Genomic DNA, 17030 nt, shown 5'->3' on the forward strand with positions numbered 1-17030 from the left:
TTTCAAAACACGCTGCATAAACGTCCGTAACTCCTCGATGCCTTCACGTACAATCTTAAAACTTTGACACCGCCAAGCGACCACCGTCCTCAGTACGTCATAAAAATTTCAGCCCGATACGACCTCACTGTCCCAGAGAAAAACGCACTCAAAGACGCAAATACAAACCGAAAAGATATACGGATTACACAAACTCGCGCAAAAGCTACTTTTTCGTCACATGTAGTTACATATTAAACACTTTCCGTTACTCTACACTCATTCCACTGTGGAAACTAGTATTTGTTTACGTCGCCAAACGGTCCTATATCAAAGCAAACTACGCGTACTGGGCCAGGCGGCGCGGCGCGTCTGCGCACTTCGTGTTTCAAAACACGCTGCATAAACGTCCGTAACTCCTCGATGCCTTCACGTACAATCTTAAAACTTTGACACCGCCAAGCGACCACCGTCCTCAGTACGTCATAAAAATTTCAGCCCGATACGACCTCACTGTCCCAGAGAAAAACGCACTCAAAGACGCAAATACAAACCGAAAAGATATACGGATTACACAAACTCGCGCAAAAGCTACTTTTTCGTCACATGTAGTTACATATTAAACACTTTCCGTTACTCTACACTCATTCCACTGTGGAAACTAGTATTTGTTTACGTCGCCAAACGGTCCTATATCAAAGCAAACTACGCGTACTGGGCCAGGCGGCGCGGCGCGTCTGCGCACTTCGTGTTTCAAAACACGCTGCATAAACGTCCGTAACTCCTCGATGCCTTCACGTACAATCTTAAAACTTTGACACCGCCAAGCGACCACCGTCCTCAGTACGTCATAAAAATTTCAGCCCGATACGACCTCACTGTCCCAGAGAAAAACGCACTCAAAGACGCAAATACAAACCGAAAAGATATACGGATTACACAAACTCGCGCAAAAGCTACTTTTTCGTCACATGTAGTTACATATTAAACACTTTCCGTTACTCTACACTCATTCCACTGTGGAAACTAGTATTTGTTTACGTCGCCAAACGGTCCTATATCAAAGCAAACTACGCGTACTGGGCCAGGCGGCGCGGCGCGTCTGCGCACTTCGTGTTTCAAAACACGCTGCATAAACGTCCGTAACTCCTCGATGCCTTCACGTACAATCTTAAAACTTTGACACCGCCAAGCGACCACCGTCCTCAGTACGTCATAAAAATTTCAGCCCGATACGACCTCACTGTCCCAGAGAAAAACGCACTCAAAGACGCAAATACAAACCGAAAAGATATACGGATTACACAAACTCGCGCAAAAGCTACTTTTTCGTCACATGTAGTTACATATTAAACACTTTCCGTTACTCTACACTCATTCCACTGTGGAAACTAGTATTTGTTTACGTCGCCAAACGGTCCTATATCAAAGCAAACTACGCGTACTGGGCCAGGCGGCGCGGCGCGTCTGCGCACTTCGTGTTTCAAAACACGCTGCATAAACGTCCGTAACTCCTCGATGCCTTCACGTACAATCTTAAAACTTTGACACCGCCAAGCGACCACCGTCCTCAGTACGTCATAAAAATTTCAGCCCGATACGACCTCACTGTCCCAGAGAAAAACGCACTCAAAGACGCAAATACAAACCGAAAAGATATACGGATTACACAAACTCGCGCAAAAGCTACTTTTTCGTCACATGTAGTTACATATTAAACACTTTCCGTTACTCTACACTCATTCCACTGTGGAAACTAGTATTTGTTTACGTCGCCAAACGGTCCTATATCAAAGCAAACTACGCGTACTGGGCCAGGCGGCGCGGCGCGTCTGCGCACTTCGTGTTTCAAAACACGCTGCATAAACGTCCGTAACTCCTCGATGCCTTCACGTACAATCTTAAAACTTTGACACCGCCAAGCGACCACCGTCCTCAGTACGTCATAAAAATTTCAGCCCGATACGACCTCACTGTCCCAGAGAAAAACGCACTCAAAGACGCAAATACAAACCGAAAAGATATACGGATTACACAAACTCGCGCAAAAGCTACTTTTTCGTCACATGTAGTTACACGACCGCACCATAACACTACTGCCTCCGAATTTTACTGTTGGCACTACACACGCCGGCCTATGACGTTCACCGGGCATACGCCATGCCCACACCCTGCCATCGGGTCGCCACGTTCTGTACCGTGATACGTCACTCCATACAGCGTGTTTCCACTGTTCAATCATCCAATGTTTACTTGACAGAACAGTCTTCTCTTGATTGTAGTAAATCAGCTGGAGGACGTAGTCGAGAGTTGTTTCCCTGATTCTAAAATTTCAGATGCTACTCAACTGCGTTGAACTGAATGTTTCCAGATCCAGGTCGGTGTTCTTGTGGAACATCGTCTCCTACTCACCCAGCAGATGCTGGAGAACACTCTGGACACCTGCAGAGTTCAGTAATTCCTCAGACACAGGAGGATCGTTTCATGTTAAAGTTCCCCAAGCCATGCGACTGAGAGTGTATCTGACTCGTCACTTCCGAGGGAACTGTGGTACGTATTGGAGAGTGACCCTGTGGTAAAAACGAATAAATGTCTTGTGCTGAGAGGAGAGGTTAGGAAAGAGAAGTAGTGGCTGTACGATATCAGATTTAATGACATTTAATATTGTCATACCAGGTAGAGTCCATTTTTATTTCTGGGTTTAATGCAGTGTAGTGTGGAGACATTTGCGAAAAATACTGAAGGAAGCTACAGCGAGGATTCTGAAAAGGGAGACTGTTTATTGTTTCTCCTGGCCAGATTCCTCTCGGCTGCCGAACACAGCTCTAGACCTGCAGGGATGTTGGTTGGGTTCCACCAAAGAAGTATCCTGTTCTTCAGTAGGGGGAGCGTCGTTCCACTGCAAACAAAACACACGAAGAGCACTGGTCCTTGCACCATCGTAACTAGATGCATATAGTAGACAAACTGCGCTATTCCCTGAGCCTGGTGGAACCCAATTCTAATAATAATTCCTGTTCCACTCAATATAATGGCTTTAACTGACATAAAAAGACATTGCTTCTTTGTGGCAAATTTCTTGTTATCAACAATTTCGAGTTGCCGCATGGAGCACCGATTACGTAGGTACATGTATCCAAGCAGTCCGAGACAAACCAAATTGAATGCCACAGACACTGAAATCCCTGCAAGGACTACTATGCGACTGTGGATCAGGTGATATTTACTCGTCTTTTCCAAAGCAACAGCTGCCACACATACTATACTGCACGGTATAAACACACACAGCACCTCACGACGGAATAACTGGCTTACTTCAGCAGGTAGTAGCTGGTCAGGAAGCCTGAGATGGCGAACACAAGCATACATGTGGTAGCAGAATGAGTTCAGCCACATACAGCTGAGAAGTGTGAGGGCGCTGTCTATCAGCACTGCTGTAGGTAAGTCAGGGACGCCTGCCATACGATACACGACCTCAGAGCACAGGATCTGGGTTATGCACGTGATCTGAAAGGACAAGAATATCTTTCCAGGCAAGTTGCGTAACTGGGGAAGGTACATGTATACTCCGGCAGTCGAAAAACGGAAAATGATATTTATCAGTATAAATGAGATTTCTAAAGGCTTCAAGCTGTCTATTTTGAAATCCTTGTATTTCAAGGTAGCGTTGTTTAAACTTTTCTTGTAGTTCAGTGTTTCTTCTGTTAGCTTTTGATACAGTATACTGCTAATACCATAGTACGCTCCAAATGAGAAATCAATGCGCGTACAATTATGGGAAGTCTTAATGGAGGAAAATTCGCGACACTTTAGCAACAGAATAGCTCTGGAAACAGAGCAGATGGCGTCTGTAGCGTTCGACTGCAGACATGATTGATCGTCAGGACTATCGAAATAGCAGCGAGCATCGTGCACGGACTGTACCATACTGAACGGGACGTCCTGACAAATGCCGTACGAGTTGACCGCCATCCAGGCCAGCAGACAGAGGTTGACGTTTATCCTCTGCGTGTAGGCCAGGTAGCTGGTGACGGGTATGTGGGGCGACCTCTGCACCACGTCGTCCCACAGCTGCTCGCGGCACCGCTCGCGCTGCTTCACGGCTTCCAGTGGCAGGTCTTCCAGCGGACACGTGGGGTGGTCCAGGGCGTTCACCAACAGCTGCACGCAGTCAGTGTCCACGGAGAGCGTATCGTGGCTTCTGTCCTCCAGCTGCCACTCCTCGTCTGCAAGAAAACGACAGCAAGTAGGTGGTGGCCGTACACTGCAGGCAGCTGAATCCAAAGTCTTCTCTGGATGACGAGCCTGGGCCTTGTTTACCCACATTATCCAGGATCAGTTACCCAGAACTATGTAAGGCGGCATGTCAACACAAAGTAAGAGTATTAACAAAGACAGGTATCATGTTACTATGCACGTCTATTTCATCTACAGGGTGCCCAAGAAGTCCCTGCATCGCTCTTGACATAGTAAAAATAAGGAAGTAAATAGGTTTTATTGATATTCCTGCATTGGAGATGGAAAAAAACAATGTTATCAGAATTATATTTTTGTTTCAGCACTGCAGTCTTTGAGTTCCGAATCCATGGACCAACATTTATCTTGTAAAGGAGAGATTAGTGGAGGATTCGTGGGTGCATGAACATCCGCAGATAGGAAAAACTATGTAACGCATGATGAGACCATTTGCCTCAGTCCCCCTCGTAAAGCAGCCATGCCTGATTGAGATAAATGTCCTGTATTTTCAGGCTATCTCAGACCACATATTTGAAGCAATAAAAAGTGACAGGAACGTGTGTCACCCACTCTTAATCAGATGAGCAGTTTCCAATGAAAACCATTTGCAAAAGAGCAGTTCGACTTCAAGCATCTTGTTCAAAAATGCACGACCATATTGAAAAAATATGAATACGAAAGGATTTAGGCCCATGTTTGTTACCGAATTATCTGACAGTAGTGTGGAGCAACGATTTGTAACCTACCGTACTTTGTTGTGGCGACTTGTGCCATGTCTCGCTCAAGAGTGTTGTTTACGTATAAATGTGCCATATACCACTGTTTGCTCAGGAAAAATATTGTTTTCTTGTCTAAGGGAAGTACCCATTATCAGCAAGAGTTGGAAAGGAACCTACCTCACCTTATGTGGGCCATTGTGTGATCGGAATACCTGTTAGGACCACATTCTTTTGAAGCTTACATGAATGGGAACGTCCATTTCTCAGTACAACAGAAGTTTTCAGTATCTCAGCTCCATGACAAGGCAGTCACGGATCTTGTGTGGTTGTAGAAGGAAGGAGCTTGAGTCTCGTTTTGTTGTTCAGATGTGTTGGTTTCTTAATGAACAACTTATTCTCGGATTGTATTTGGTTCTGCAGCATTTAAAGCCACATTAAAGTGGTTACCACGAAATCCCAACATTACCACCTCAACAACCTTTTCAAATCGTCATGAGAAACTTTTGATCTTAACACGCAAATAACTGAATATGAAGAATATAAAGCCTCATGTGACTCAACGTTGAAAGATTAATGGAAAAGTGTTGAGGAAGTCTTTCTAAGCAGAATTACTAGAACGATCCGCAATAAAGCAAGGGGGACAGCGAGACACATAGATATCTGAGGAAGGTGTGATCGTCCACACACTGATCCGTTGGATACGTATTTTTTTTATATCTAACTACGTCCATATAGAATATACTCTTTTGACATCATAGGCGTCCTGTACAAAGAAATAGGATGCAGGCTGAATTCTCGTCTTTGTGATATTTCACTTTCCTCCGTGAACTTACTGACCCCATCACGCAGCGTAAAAAAAGTGATGGAGCACATTTGTCACCAGTTTGTTTCGTTAGCACGAGATTGTCGAGAAAAAGCACAACAAAATACAGTGACTGACGATTTTGGAAGTACCTTTACCACAATGAACGATTTACTGTTAATACTCTGCATACATTCAAAAACACGCAGAAAAATGTAATTACTTCGTCTCACTTGTACCTAGTGTAATGATAATAATGCAGCAATAAATGCAATTGGGACATATATGCCTCAGCTGCTGAGTGGATGAATGTGGGATTACAGCTCCAGAGATTTGGGATTCAGGCATTGCTCCCGAGATTCCTTCTGTCACTTATCTCTTCTTTCACCTCTGACATTGCTTTATGGAAATCGAAAATGTTGGAACTGTAGAATTGTTCGGGGACCCAATAATTAACTTTGTTCCACAATTATTAACTGGGTAAGTTAGTTCAAAAGTAGGAAGACGGCGAGTGACGACAACCTGCAGTAGGACAATGGCTGACGAAGCACTGTGGTGACCAAACCAGGCTTCAGCTTGATGACGGCTTTACCTACTGCACTCTGAGAAGTCCTGATGGTCGTTTTCCTCGAGCACTATTCCTGTTCAGAGTACAAATCAAAGGAGAATGATACTGATATGCTACACATCATCCAATGTATACGGTTCATTGGCGTGTTGAGCGCAAATGTATGCCCAGTAAGACGAATAAGTTCTGAAAGATTCTTATACACAGGCACATTCTGTGAAAGGCCGAATGCACGACTTTGTCGTAAACACTCCATGTTGTTGTTGTTGTTGTTGTTGTGGTCTTCAGTCCTGAGACTGGTTTGATGCAGCTCTCCATGCTACTCTATCCTGTGCAAGTTTCTTCATCTCCCAGTACCTACTGCAACCTACATCCTTCTGAATCTGCTTAGTGTATGCATCTCTTGGTCTCCCCCTACGATTTTTACCCTCCACGCTGCCCTCCAATACTAAATTGGTGATCCCTTGATGCCTCAAAATATGTCCTACCAACCGATCCCTTCTTCTGGTCAAGTTGTGCCACAAACTCCTCTTCTCCCCAATCCGATTCAGTACCTCCTCATTAGTTATGTGATCTACCCATCTAATCTTCAGCATTCTTCTGTAGCACCACATTTCGAAAGCTTCTATTCTCTTCTTGTCCAAACTATTTATCGTCCATGTTTCACTTCCATACATGGCTACACTCCATACAAATACTTTCAGAAAAGACTTCCTGACACTTAAATCTATACTCGATGTTAACAAATTTCTCTTCTTCAGAAACGCTTTCCTTGCCATTGCCAGTCTACATTTTATATCCTCTCTACTTCGACCATCATCGGTTATTTTGCTCCCCAAATAGCAAAACTCCTTTACTACTTTAAGTGTCTCATTTCCTAATCTAATACCCTCAACATCACCCGACTTACTTCGACTACATTCCATTGTCCTCGTTTTGCTTTTGTTGATGTTCATCTTATATCCTCCCTTCAAGACACCATCCATTCCGTTCAACTGCTCTTCCAAGTCCTTTGCTGTCTCTGACAGAATTACAATGTCATCGGCGAACCTCAAAGTTTTTATTTCTTCTCCATGGATTTTAATACCTACTCCGAATTTTTCTTTTGTTTCCTTCACTGCTTGCTCAATATACAGATTGAATAACATCGGGGAGAGGCTACAACCCTGTCTTACTCCCTTCCCAACCACTGCTTCCCTTTCGTGTCCCTCGACTCTTATAACTGCCATCTGGTTTCTGTACAAATTGTAAATAGCCTTTCGCTCCCTGTATTTTACCCCTGCCACCTTTAGAATTTGAAAGAGAGTATTCCAGTCAACATTGTCAAAAGCTTTCTCTAAGTCTACAAATGCTAGAAACGTAGGTTTGCCTTTCCTTAATCTTTCTTCTAAGATAAGTCGTAAGGTCAGTATTGCCTCACGTGTTCCAGTATTTCTACGGAATCCAAACTGATCTTCCCCGAGGTCGGCTTCTACCAGTTTTTCCATTCGTCTGTAAAGAATTCGTGTTAGTATTTTGCAGCTGTGGCTTATTAAACTGATTGTTCGGTAATTCTCACATCTGTCAACACCTGCTTTCTTTGGGATTGGAATTATTATATTCTTCTTGAAGTCTGAGGGTATTTCGCCTGTTTCATACATCTTGCTCACCAGATGGTAGAGTTTTGTCAGGACTGGCTCTCCCAAGGCCGTCAGTAGTTCCAATGGAATGTTGTCTACTCCGGGGGCCTTGTTTCGACTCAGGTCTTTCAGTGCTCTGTCAAACTCTTCACGCAGTATAGTATCTCCCATTTGATCTGCATCTACATCCTCTTCTATTTCCAAAATATTGTCCTCAAGTACATCGCCCTTGTATAGACCCTCTATATACTCCTTCCACCTTTCTGCTTTCCCTTCTTTGCTTAGAACTGGGTTTCCATCTGAGCTCTTGATGTTCATACAAGTGGTTCTCTTATCTCCAAAGGTCTCTTTAATTTTCCTGTAAGCAGTATCTATCTTACCCCTAGTGAGATAAGCCTCTACATCCTTACATTTGTCCTCTAGCCATCCCTGCTTAGCCATTTTGCACTTCCTGTCAATCTCATTTTTGAGACGTTTGTATTCCTTTTTGCCTGCTTCATTTACTGCATTTTTATATTTTCTCCTTTCATCAATTAAACTCAATATTTCTTCTGTTACCCAAGGATTTCTACTAGCCCTCGTCTTTTTACCTACTTTATCCTCTGCTGCCTTCACTACTTCATCCCTCAAAGCTACCCATTCTTCTTCTACTGTATTTCTTTCCCCCATTCCTGTCAATTGTTCCCTTATGCTCTCCCTGAAACTCTGTACAACCTCTGGTTCTTTCAGTTTATCCAGGTCCCATCTCCTTAAATTCCCACCTTTTTGCAGTTTCTTCAGTTTTAATCTACAGGTCATAACCAATAGATTGTGGTCAGAGTCCACATCTGCCCCTGGAAATGTCTTACAATTTAAAACCTGGTTCCTAAATCTCTGTCTTACCAGTATATAATCTATCTGATACCTTTTAGTATCTCCAGGGTTCTTCCATGTATACAACCTTCTATCATGATTCTTAAACCAAGTGTTAGCTATGATTAAGTTGTGCTCTGTGCAAAATTCTACCAGGCGGCTTCCTCTTTCATTTCTTAGCCCCAATCCATATTCACCTACTACGTTTCCTTCTCTCCCTTTTCCTACACTCGAATTCCAGTCACCCATGACTATTAAATTTTCGTCTCCCTTCACTATCTGAATAATTTCTTTTATTTCATCATACATTTCTTCAATTTCTTCGTCATCTGCAGAGCTAGTTGGCATATAAACTTGTACTACTGTAGTAGGTGTGGGCTTCGTATCTATCTTGGCCACAATAATGCGTTCACTAAGCTGTTTGTAGTAGCTTACCCGCGTTGCTATTTTCCTATTCATTATTAAACCTACTCCTGCATTACCCCTATTTGACTTTGTGTTTATAACCCTGTAGTCACCTGACCAGAAGTCTTGTTCCTCCCGCCACCGAACTTCACTAATTCCCACTATATCTAACTTTAACCTATCCATTTCCCTTTTCAAATTTTCTAACCTACCTGCCCGATTAAGGGACCTGACATTCCACGCTCCGATCCGTAGAACGCCAGTTTTCTTTCTCCTGATAACGACGTCCTCTTGAGTAGTCCCCGCCCGGAGATCCGAATGGGGGACTATTTTACCTCCGGAATATTTTACCCAAGAGGACGCCATCATCATTTAATCATACAGTAAAGCTGCATGCCCTCGGGAAAAATTACGGCCGTAGTTTCCCCTTGCTTTCAGCCGTTCGCAGTACCAGCACAGCAAGGCCGTTTTGGTTATTGTTACAAGGCCAGATCAGTCAATCATCCAGACTGTTGCCCTTGCAACTACTGAAAAGGCTGCTGCCCCTCTTCAGGAACCACACGTTTGTCTGGCCTCTCATCAGATACCCCTCCGTTGTGGTTGTACCTACGGTACGGCTATCTGTATCGCTGAGGCACGCAAGCCTCCCCACCAACGGCAAGGTCCATGGTTCATGGGGGGGGGTAAACACTCCATTTTCTTGGAATAACAAACACTCCATTTTCTTTGTTATTCATTCCACTCCCACCACATTATCGTGTGGTGCTCAAGCTTCGGACACTTTGCTGCTCTTCAGCCTATCGAAATTAGGCCAGTATAGCTTTTATGGGAGAATGAATAAAATGATAGGTTTCAAAAAAAAATATAAGCCATAGCGGTTCTACATAAACACATGTACATTGAAGCTGATGATGGTGCTATGGTGAAGATAAGGCTCGTGCTTCTGGCAAGTCACTGGCAGTCAGTTCCCAATAACTACTACGAGGGTAATACAGTATGATGCAGGTGCCGGCCAGAAAGGGTGTATGTATTCAAGGTGTTGGAGTGGGCTGGGAAGTATGATTGACAAGTTGGTGTGGGTAGAGGGAGGCGTGAGGGAGGGATGGCAGTGGTCAGGAGGCTGGAAGCGGGATCATCTACATATTGAAGAGGCGTAGACTATAGGATTATAGCTGGTTGGAGTAGTAAGTGTCTACGTACTGTTCTGGAACAGGAAGAACCAGCCACCTGAAGTTCCGCTCGAATAGGATACAGATGGGTGGCAAGTGGAGGGTGGGTATGACATGTTGGTATAGGCGCACCAGAAGCCTAGGTATCCTGAGGATAGGTGAGAAAAATTGCTTTTGTTCCCCACGTTTATGGAACGTTTACAATTTGTGACAAAGTCTGAGGAACTTCAGAAGAGAAGGCAATGTAATCAGCTGGTAGAAGTTGCGTCTGAGACGGCAAATATGATACAGAATGCAAGGTGTTCTAAGACTGTAAGGAATAGTAAATTTTTGAGAGTGCTGAGATCCAAGCTATATTGGCGAAAGTAACACTGGGGCCACTAAGGCTTTTGGAAAGACGAAGGAAGAAAGAAGATCAGGGGTTAACGTCCTGTTGGTGAAACAGCTATTAGAGCATAACCCAGAATTGGGAAGAACGGGGAAGTAGGACAGCTGGGTTCATCCATAGGAACCGTCGTGTCATTCACCTTAAGCTGTGTAGGGACATCGAAGAGAAACTAAATATGGTCGAAAATCAAGTTTGGAGCCAACAGCTTACCACAGCATCGCCTCGTTCAGTGGGTTTTACCCAAGTACAGAGGATGGCTCAATGATGGAATCCCCACATTGTCGAGTTTCCTATCTTCTTAATTTGAGTTTGTTGTAAGCTGAGGATGCGTGATTATTCCAAGATATGAGAAAGTGAGAGTCGTCTGCCCATGTCAGCAGAGAGGAATGGAGCAGCAGGTCCACCACCTTACTGCAAGCGCTTATCTTACTGCACGTAATTGGGCACTGTCCTTGCATTGTGAGAGAACTGTGACTCGGAGTTATCTGTTGAGTGTATGTGATTGTAATGGATGCGTTAAGAGCTTAACATCCACATCTGACACACATGTTGTTGTGTCATGCTTTTAATAAATTTACAAGTAGATAAATGAAACAGTCAATGATCAGAACGCCTTATTGTTTGGAAAGCAATACACTTATCTTTAGCTCCTCATGGCTGTGGCTGCGTGAACACGTGTGGTATTAATTGGGGTCCAAAAACACAGGAGCTGCTGAAAACACTGAGCGGCATTACAGTGCAAGTCTGCAGATGATGAGCACTGAACGTTTACTACAACTGTGCCAAATATGTGTCTGTTGTTGGCCCTCGACTCTCTGTACGTGCGTGCTTGGCCTAGGCTTGACTGAGTGACGTTACGCCGACACTGCACTCTGAAGGCAGAAACTCGTCGCTTCTCTGCAGTCGTCATGGAACTGTTGATACCCTCGTAGACAGAACAGAAGTCAGGCTGGACTCTGGCAGAACTCGTACCGGGCACTGGCAGAGCTGGAAATACTTGTCGTGTGTGGCGCCTCGAAGCTACAGGAGGAGTGGCTTACTACTTCTTTCTCATAGGCGGTGGCGATGCTGCTTAGGTGTACAGCATCTCTGCGGTGGTCGATTGTCCATTTGCTGCAGGCGATTGTCGTCGACACCACATGTGTCACCTTCAACAGTGTCACAGGCATCAGTGTATCATGATACACTGAGGAGAGGTAATGTAATGTAGAACACTGACACGAGGTCTGGTGATGAGAAACTTTATGCTTCAATTCCCCCTCCCATTACTGGGGAAATACCAGCAATGCAAATTTCTTCCAACACCTGGATTCGAATCAGCTTACTTTTGAAGAGAGTACCACCACACAGTCATGTTTATGTGTGCCGTGGTGGAAGTTAGGGAGAGAGAAATGATTGGTGGTATTTATTGTAATAATTCCTTGGGTTTTTAACATAAGTGATTTTGATGTAGCAGAGGCTACACCAAGAGGCGAAGTTATCGAGGCAGATGGAGATATGCTGTTGAGTAAGATTTACAGTGACAAAAGAAGCATGGTGTGCCAGACAAGGAGCTATACAGTAAACATAATTCATTGGGACACCTGGCACTTGCCAGTTTCCTCCCAGAGATCCGAATGTGCGACTAGTGCGGAATATTTCGCGAATGGAGCAGTCATCATACCACTTTTCAATATCAGGCCACATGTCCTGTGGACAGATACCAGTGGTTCCGATTACCTTCTGCATTCTCATGCCTTTGAGCGCTGCTGACTCCTCAGGGTTTTAGGAGCAGGGGAAAAAAGTGCCTTGAAGCTCTATCCGCCCATCCATCATTACTGATGATTTTTATTCTAAATTTAAGCAGTAGCGAGGTTTGATCCTGGGTCCCATGACGTTTTGATTAGTATACAAAGACACTACCCTTAAATCATAGGTGAGCCATGGGATATAAACTTGCATACAGTATATCACACAACTTGACTAGAGCTAGTAGGAAATAAGAGTTTTTTAAGGAGGTCGAAAGTAATGGAGTCATGAGCAGCCTCTCATAAGAATTTCCTGAAATTGTAAGGCGTCGTGGTCTCCTTCATTGCTTACATATTCCGCCCTCACAATCATATTCTGCACATCAAGACGCTTCATTCGAGCCCAAACTCGAAAAGATAAAGTCAGTATTGTATGAATTCATGTAAACGATATGCAAATAACTAATAAATCACAAGTGCGCACCGTGGTTGAAATACTCGAGGCTAGCGTACACACATACATTCCAGACACGACGGTCACAGGAGCATTTAGCTCGAGAGAGGCAACTGCACCCCAGGAGGCCGGTCCCAAGCTATCTACGTCGGCCAGTGACCGCCTGTAGAGCAGACAGCGCTAGCCCGAGTGAAAGGACGACACCGTGTTCGGCTTAAAAGCAAATTCCGCTACGTTATGTGGGAGCGGTTAGCCTACGCATTCTTTACACATAGCACGCAGTTTCACAGTGAGACAGCAAACGCCAAACACCGATACTACAGATTTCCGGATTGGTCGCCTTAAACAAAACGTCATTCTCCCGTTTTAGAAGAGCAATGCTGATTGGCAGACGATATTTCTGATGCCTTGAGCTGAAGGAGTAATGGAAGAGTTCGAAAGATATACCCCTTCATGACTGGTGTGCAGAGGGGCCGTTCCGTTGTCGCTCTTGGAGCGAGAACATGTAACGAGAGCGTGCGCGCTCGTACATGTACTCAAAGAGCGAGGAACAAGTCTCTCCTCAGTACTTCACTGGGAGAGCACCTCTGCCGAGAGCAAATCGAAGTGCAACTGTATATTGAGTCCTTGCGATTAAGCGTTGTTCACTGTGTTGGCCGCCACACGTATTGTGCTGTGTGAACGGACTGAGTAATAGTTAAACGCCTGCAAGCGAATTTTTGAGTGGCATCGCGGTGGACTGGTTATCTGACCGGTGTACCACGCCAATAGACTAGGGGCGGATAGGAGTCCTTGACTTCATCAAGGCGTAGGGAGAGTTTGATTGGCGAAGGTCAATGCAGATGGAACGAGAGTTATCTTACTTGTCGGCAGCGAGCGGCGCAGACAACAGTCATCACAGCTACAGCTCTTCCGACCCCCACATTTGCTCCACAACACTACCCTTCACTGCATATCACACGTGACAGTCTCAACTGTACCTAGCAACATTCTAACCGATAATTATTCAAGTTGAGTAGGTGCGGCTCTCAGCCATTCTGCCAAGTCAATAACAATCTTAAAATTTGTATAGAAATTTCATTAGCGAATCCTATCCTTAAGAGGTAACTTCACATTCTGAAAAGAACCCGCAAATAACGTGTTCAATTCATAACTAAAAGTGCTATTGTGATTTCTCAGAATTTTTGCAAAATAAATAATAATTTTCGTTACTTTCATGTTTATCTTACACTAACTAGCACTACTCCAGTACCCAAGTATCCCACTAGTTACGTAACAAATTTTGTGAATTTTTGTGTCATATCCTTACAGTGGACGACTCCAGAAGGTATTTATTGCTGAAAGTTTTTCAAGCATTTCTCTTTAGAACGTTAGGAGTGTCCGTCTGACTTCTGTAATAGTGTGGGGGTGGAAATTGCATCTTGCAGGGGCCAAAGGGTAAAGGGTACATCTCAGATTAATCTGTTGCGCAGAATGACAGAATAGTACCAACCCACACGCTCACAAAATGTGTGGCTTTATAGTCTTATGTTGTAAATGCTATATTTAATTCGTTTTGTGGCGTTATAGACAGGTATTTTAAACTGGGACCAAGAGATACGGTGGTCTTATTTTTGTGACATTGTGTGTACAGAATTGTCGAGCAGTCATTAGATACAGTGAGCATATCTTTAAGATATGAAGCACTGAGTCTGCCTTGTTGAGGTTATTTGGTAACGTGTGGTTGTTGTGGATGAGAGGAGAATGAATCCTTTTTCAATAGATTGTTCAGTTCATGGAAAATGTGGCAGTGTGTTTGTCCATGTGCATCACCAATCCCAGGGTTTCTGATCTGCAGAATGATGTGCTGGTATCAGGATATCTCACAAGCGCCCATTGGCAGTACCATCTGATTGTATGTTGTAGCAATTATCTGTGCTTTGTAGAGTGTAGAGTGACTGGGACTGTGTTACGTGACTGCAGCAATTTTCATTAAAGTATAATTGTAGCATTGAGATAACATGTGAGTGATGAAGATATCGTTGGAGCTGACGGAACAGACATGTGGGTTGAATGCTATGCTGCTGCTTTGTCTTGATGTCTTATGTGGCGAAATAAGGTTAGGTATAGGTTTTAAGCTGATGTTTTGGTGTGGCTGAGGATAAAGTTGGATTGCTTTTTGGAATAAGTGACTTGGATGTTAAAATGGAAGGTGACTGTGGCTGTTATCGTCATCTGTTGGACGATATGTGGACGTTGAAAGAGAGTGAATGTTGTGGAAAACAGTGGTTCTAAACTGGATGTCTTTCATGTTAGGGATGCGGCACAAGAAACTGTTGAGATGATGACGGTGAGGTCGACTGACGGTGTAGAAAACTGTGGATCTGAACTCAACATCTTTGATGGTGAGGGTGCAGTGCATGTAGTTGTTGGGATGCGAAATGTAAGTGTAATGTCGTGAATAATGCGTTTACTTTATATTTATTAGATCATTCGAGTTGAGGCTGTGTAGATGATGCAATTGTGCAAGGATTGTACATTTGGCATAGTTAACATGGGTGGTTTTACGAACTGCTGCAGTAGTTTGGGTCAGCAACGTCTGGTAATCAGTGAACGAAAAACCGTTCCAAGGTTTTGTTCATTCGATGAGTTATCTCTATGCACTGTAAATGTTCATTGCACGTTTTTGACATCTTCGGAAATGCCATTTTCGACTATGTTATGGTGATTTGAAAATGGGTCTCGGTCCGAAACAAATCACCGAATGAATTAAAAATAAAAATTTGCAACTTGGACTGGTCTTGTTTGTAATTGGGATAGGCCAGGTGGTTCTGCGATACTGGGTCAGATAGTCGTCACACAGGAAGCATTTTTGACATCTGTCGCCTTGGATTTGCGATTTAGTTGATTTTACACAATGGCAGCGACAGCAGATCAGGGCTCAGTTCCTGATACGTTGGTCTGTTGTGGGCAAGCATCTAGTTCTGCTGGACTGTGATGCGTAAAGAAGCCGACAGTAAAGCACCACGGTTTTAATAGTGGCGAGGGCAACTCTTTCAGACAGGGCCGTTGTAGCAGCCTGCTGGATGTCGCAAGCCATCTCCAACATCACCACGTGCTCAGAAGGGATTCGCACCCGTTTCTCCTTCCCCCCCCCCCCCCACTCCCTATCTCGACCGAACTGCCACGATCTCTCCGATCTCTCGGGATTATCATGACAACTTTCCCCTGAAGATATCTTTAATGTCGGGCTTAAAGTTAGTTTCCAGACAAACGGCTAGTTGTCCACAACTCTGTAAGCTCTTGTCGCTGCTCATTCTTTAATATCTTGTCGCTACTCGCGAGGAATAGAAACATCAACTTCAGCTCACACGTTTGTTCTCGGTGTCCATAACAGTTTCAGTCATAATTATAGACATGCTGCAGAGTGCAGCTCAGTCTGTCAACAGATGGGGTAAGAATCTGCTTGTTTGGTAACTTGCTAACAATGCGTATTTCCTTTTATGTACCAGTATTATTCTTATGGTTATCTGCAGTAAATTATCGGCGACAGCCGAAATTTTGTAAAAGGTTTTTCTCAGTATTACAGTTGCTGGTTCTAATATACGGATATTCTTATGATAACTTACTTCCTTATCTGTTGTAACCCTTTTCGACCACCTTAGTTTCTTAATTTGTCGGCTTACTACCAATGAAAACCCTGCAAGTTCGATTGCCTGAAGCGGTCAAGAGTGACAACGGCAGGCATAAATAATTTTTCCGCTGAGGGAGCACAAGCTCACTGTCCCCCCTTCCTCTCATTTAAATGGAGTTACTCCCTGCTGAACAAGAAGCTATCAGGCAGCTACAAAGAGAGAAATGAACGAATACAACTCGTTTCATGTCTGGTGCACAATAGATAGATGATCGAGTAAGAGATAAAGTCCAGCAACGAGAATAAAATAATAAATTTAAGGAATATAGTGATTCGAACAAATAGAGTTGTTTAGCAGACAGGTGCGATAGCTGAAAATACAGTGTTTCCTCAGTCCTACTACAGTTCATAGTATTAACACTTCTAAGGATAGTATTAACAGTGTACCTCATACAATTAACTGTTCAGTTACAAATCGAAATAATATTCGTGAAAGAAA

General features: G+C 43.8%; 1 protein-coding gene across 1 annotated transcript in view; it reads right to left on the reverse strand.

Moving 5' to 3' along the window:
- Positions 1–2727: 2727 nt before the first annotated feature.
- Positions 2728–17030, reverse strand: part of LOC126232129 (uncharacterized) — a 121462-nt gene continuing 107159 nt past the window's right edge. Inside the window, exon 11 of the mRNA XM_049942437.1 lies at positions 2728–4205. Within this exon, the coding sequence (XP_049798394.1) occupies positions 2728–4205 (1478 nt within the window). The remainder of the gene's footprint in view (positions 4206–17030) is intronic.

The sequence above is a fragment of the Schistocerca nitens genome, unplaced genomic scaffold (assembly GCF_023898315.1).
Source record: "Schistocerca nitens isolate TAMUIC-IGC-003100 unplaced genomic scaffold, iqSchNite1.1 HiC_scaffold_440, whole genome shotgun sequence".
NCBI lineage: Eukaryota > Metazoa > Arthropoda > Insecta > Orthoptera > Acrididae > Schistocerca > Schistocerca nitens.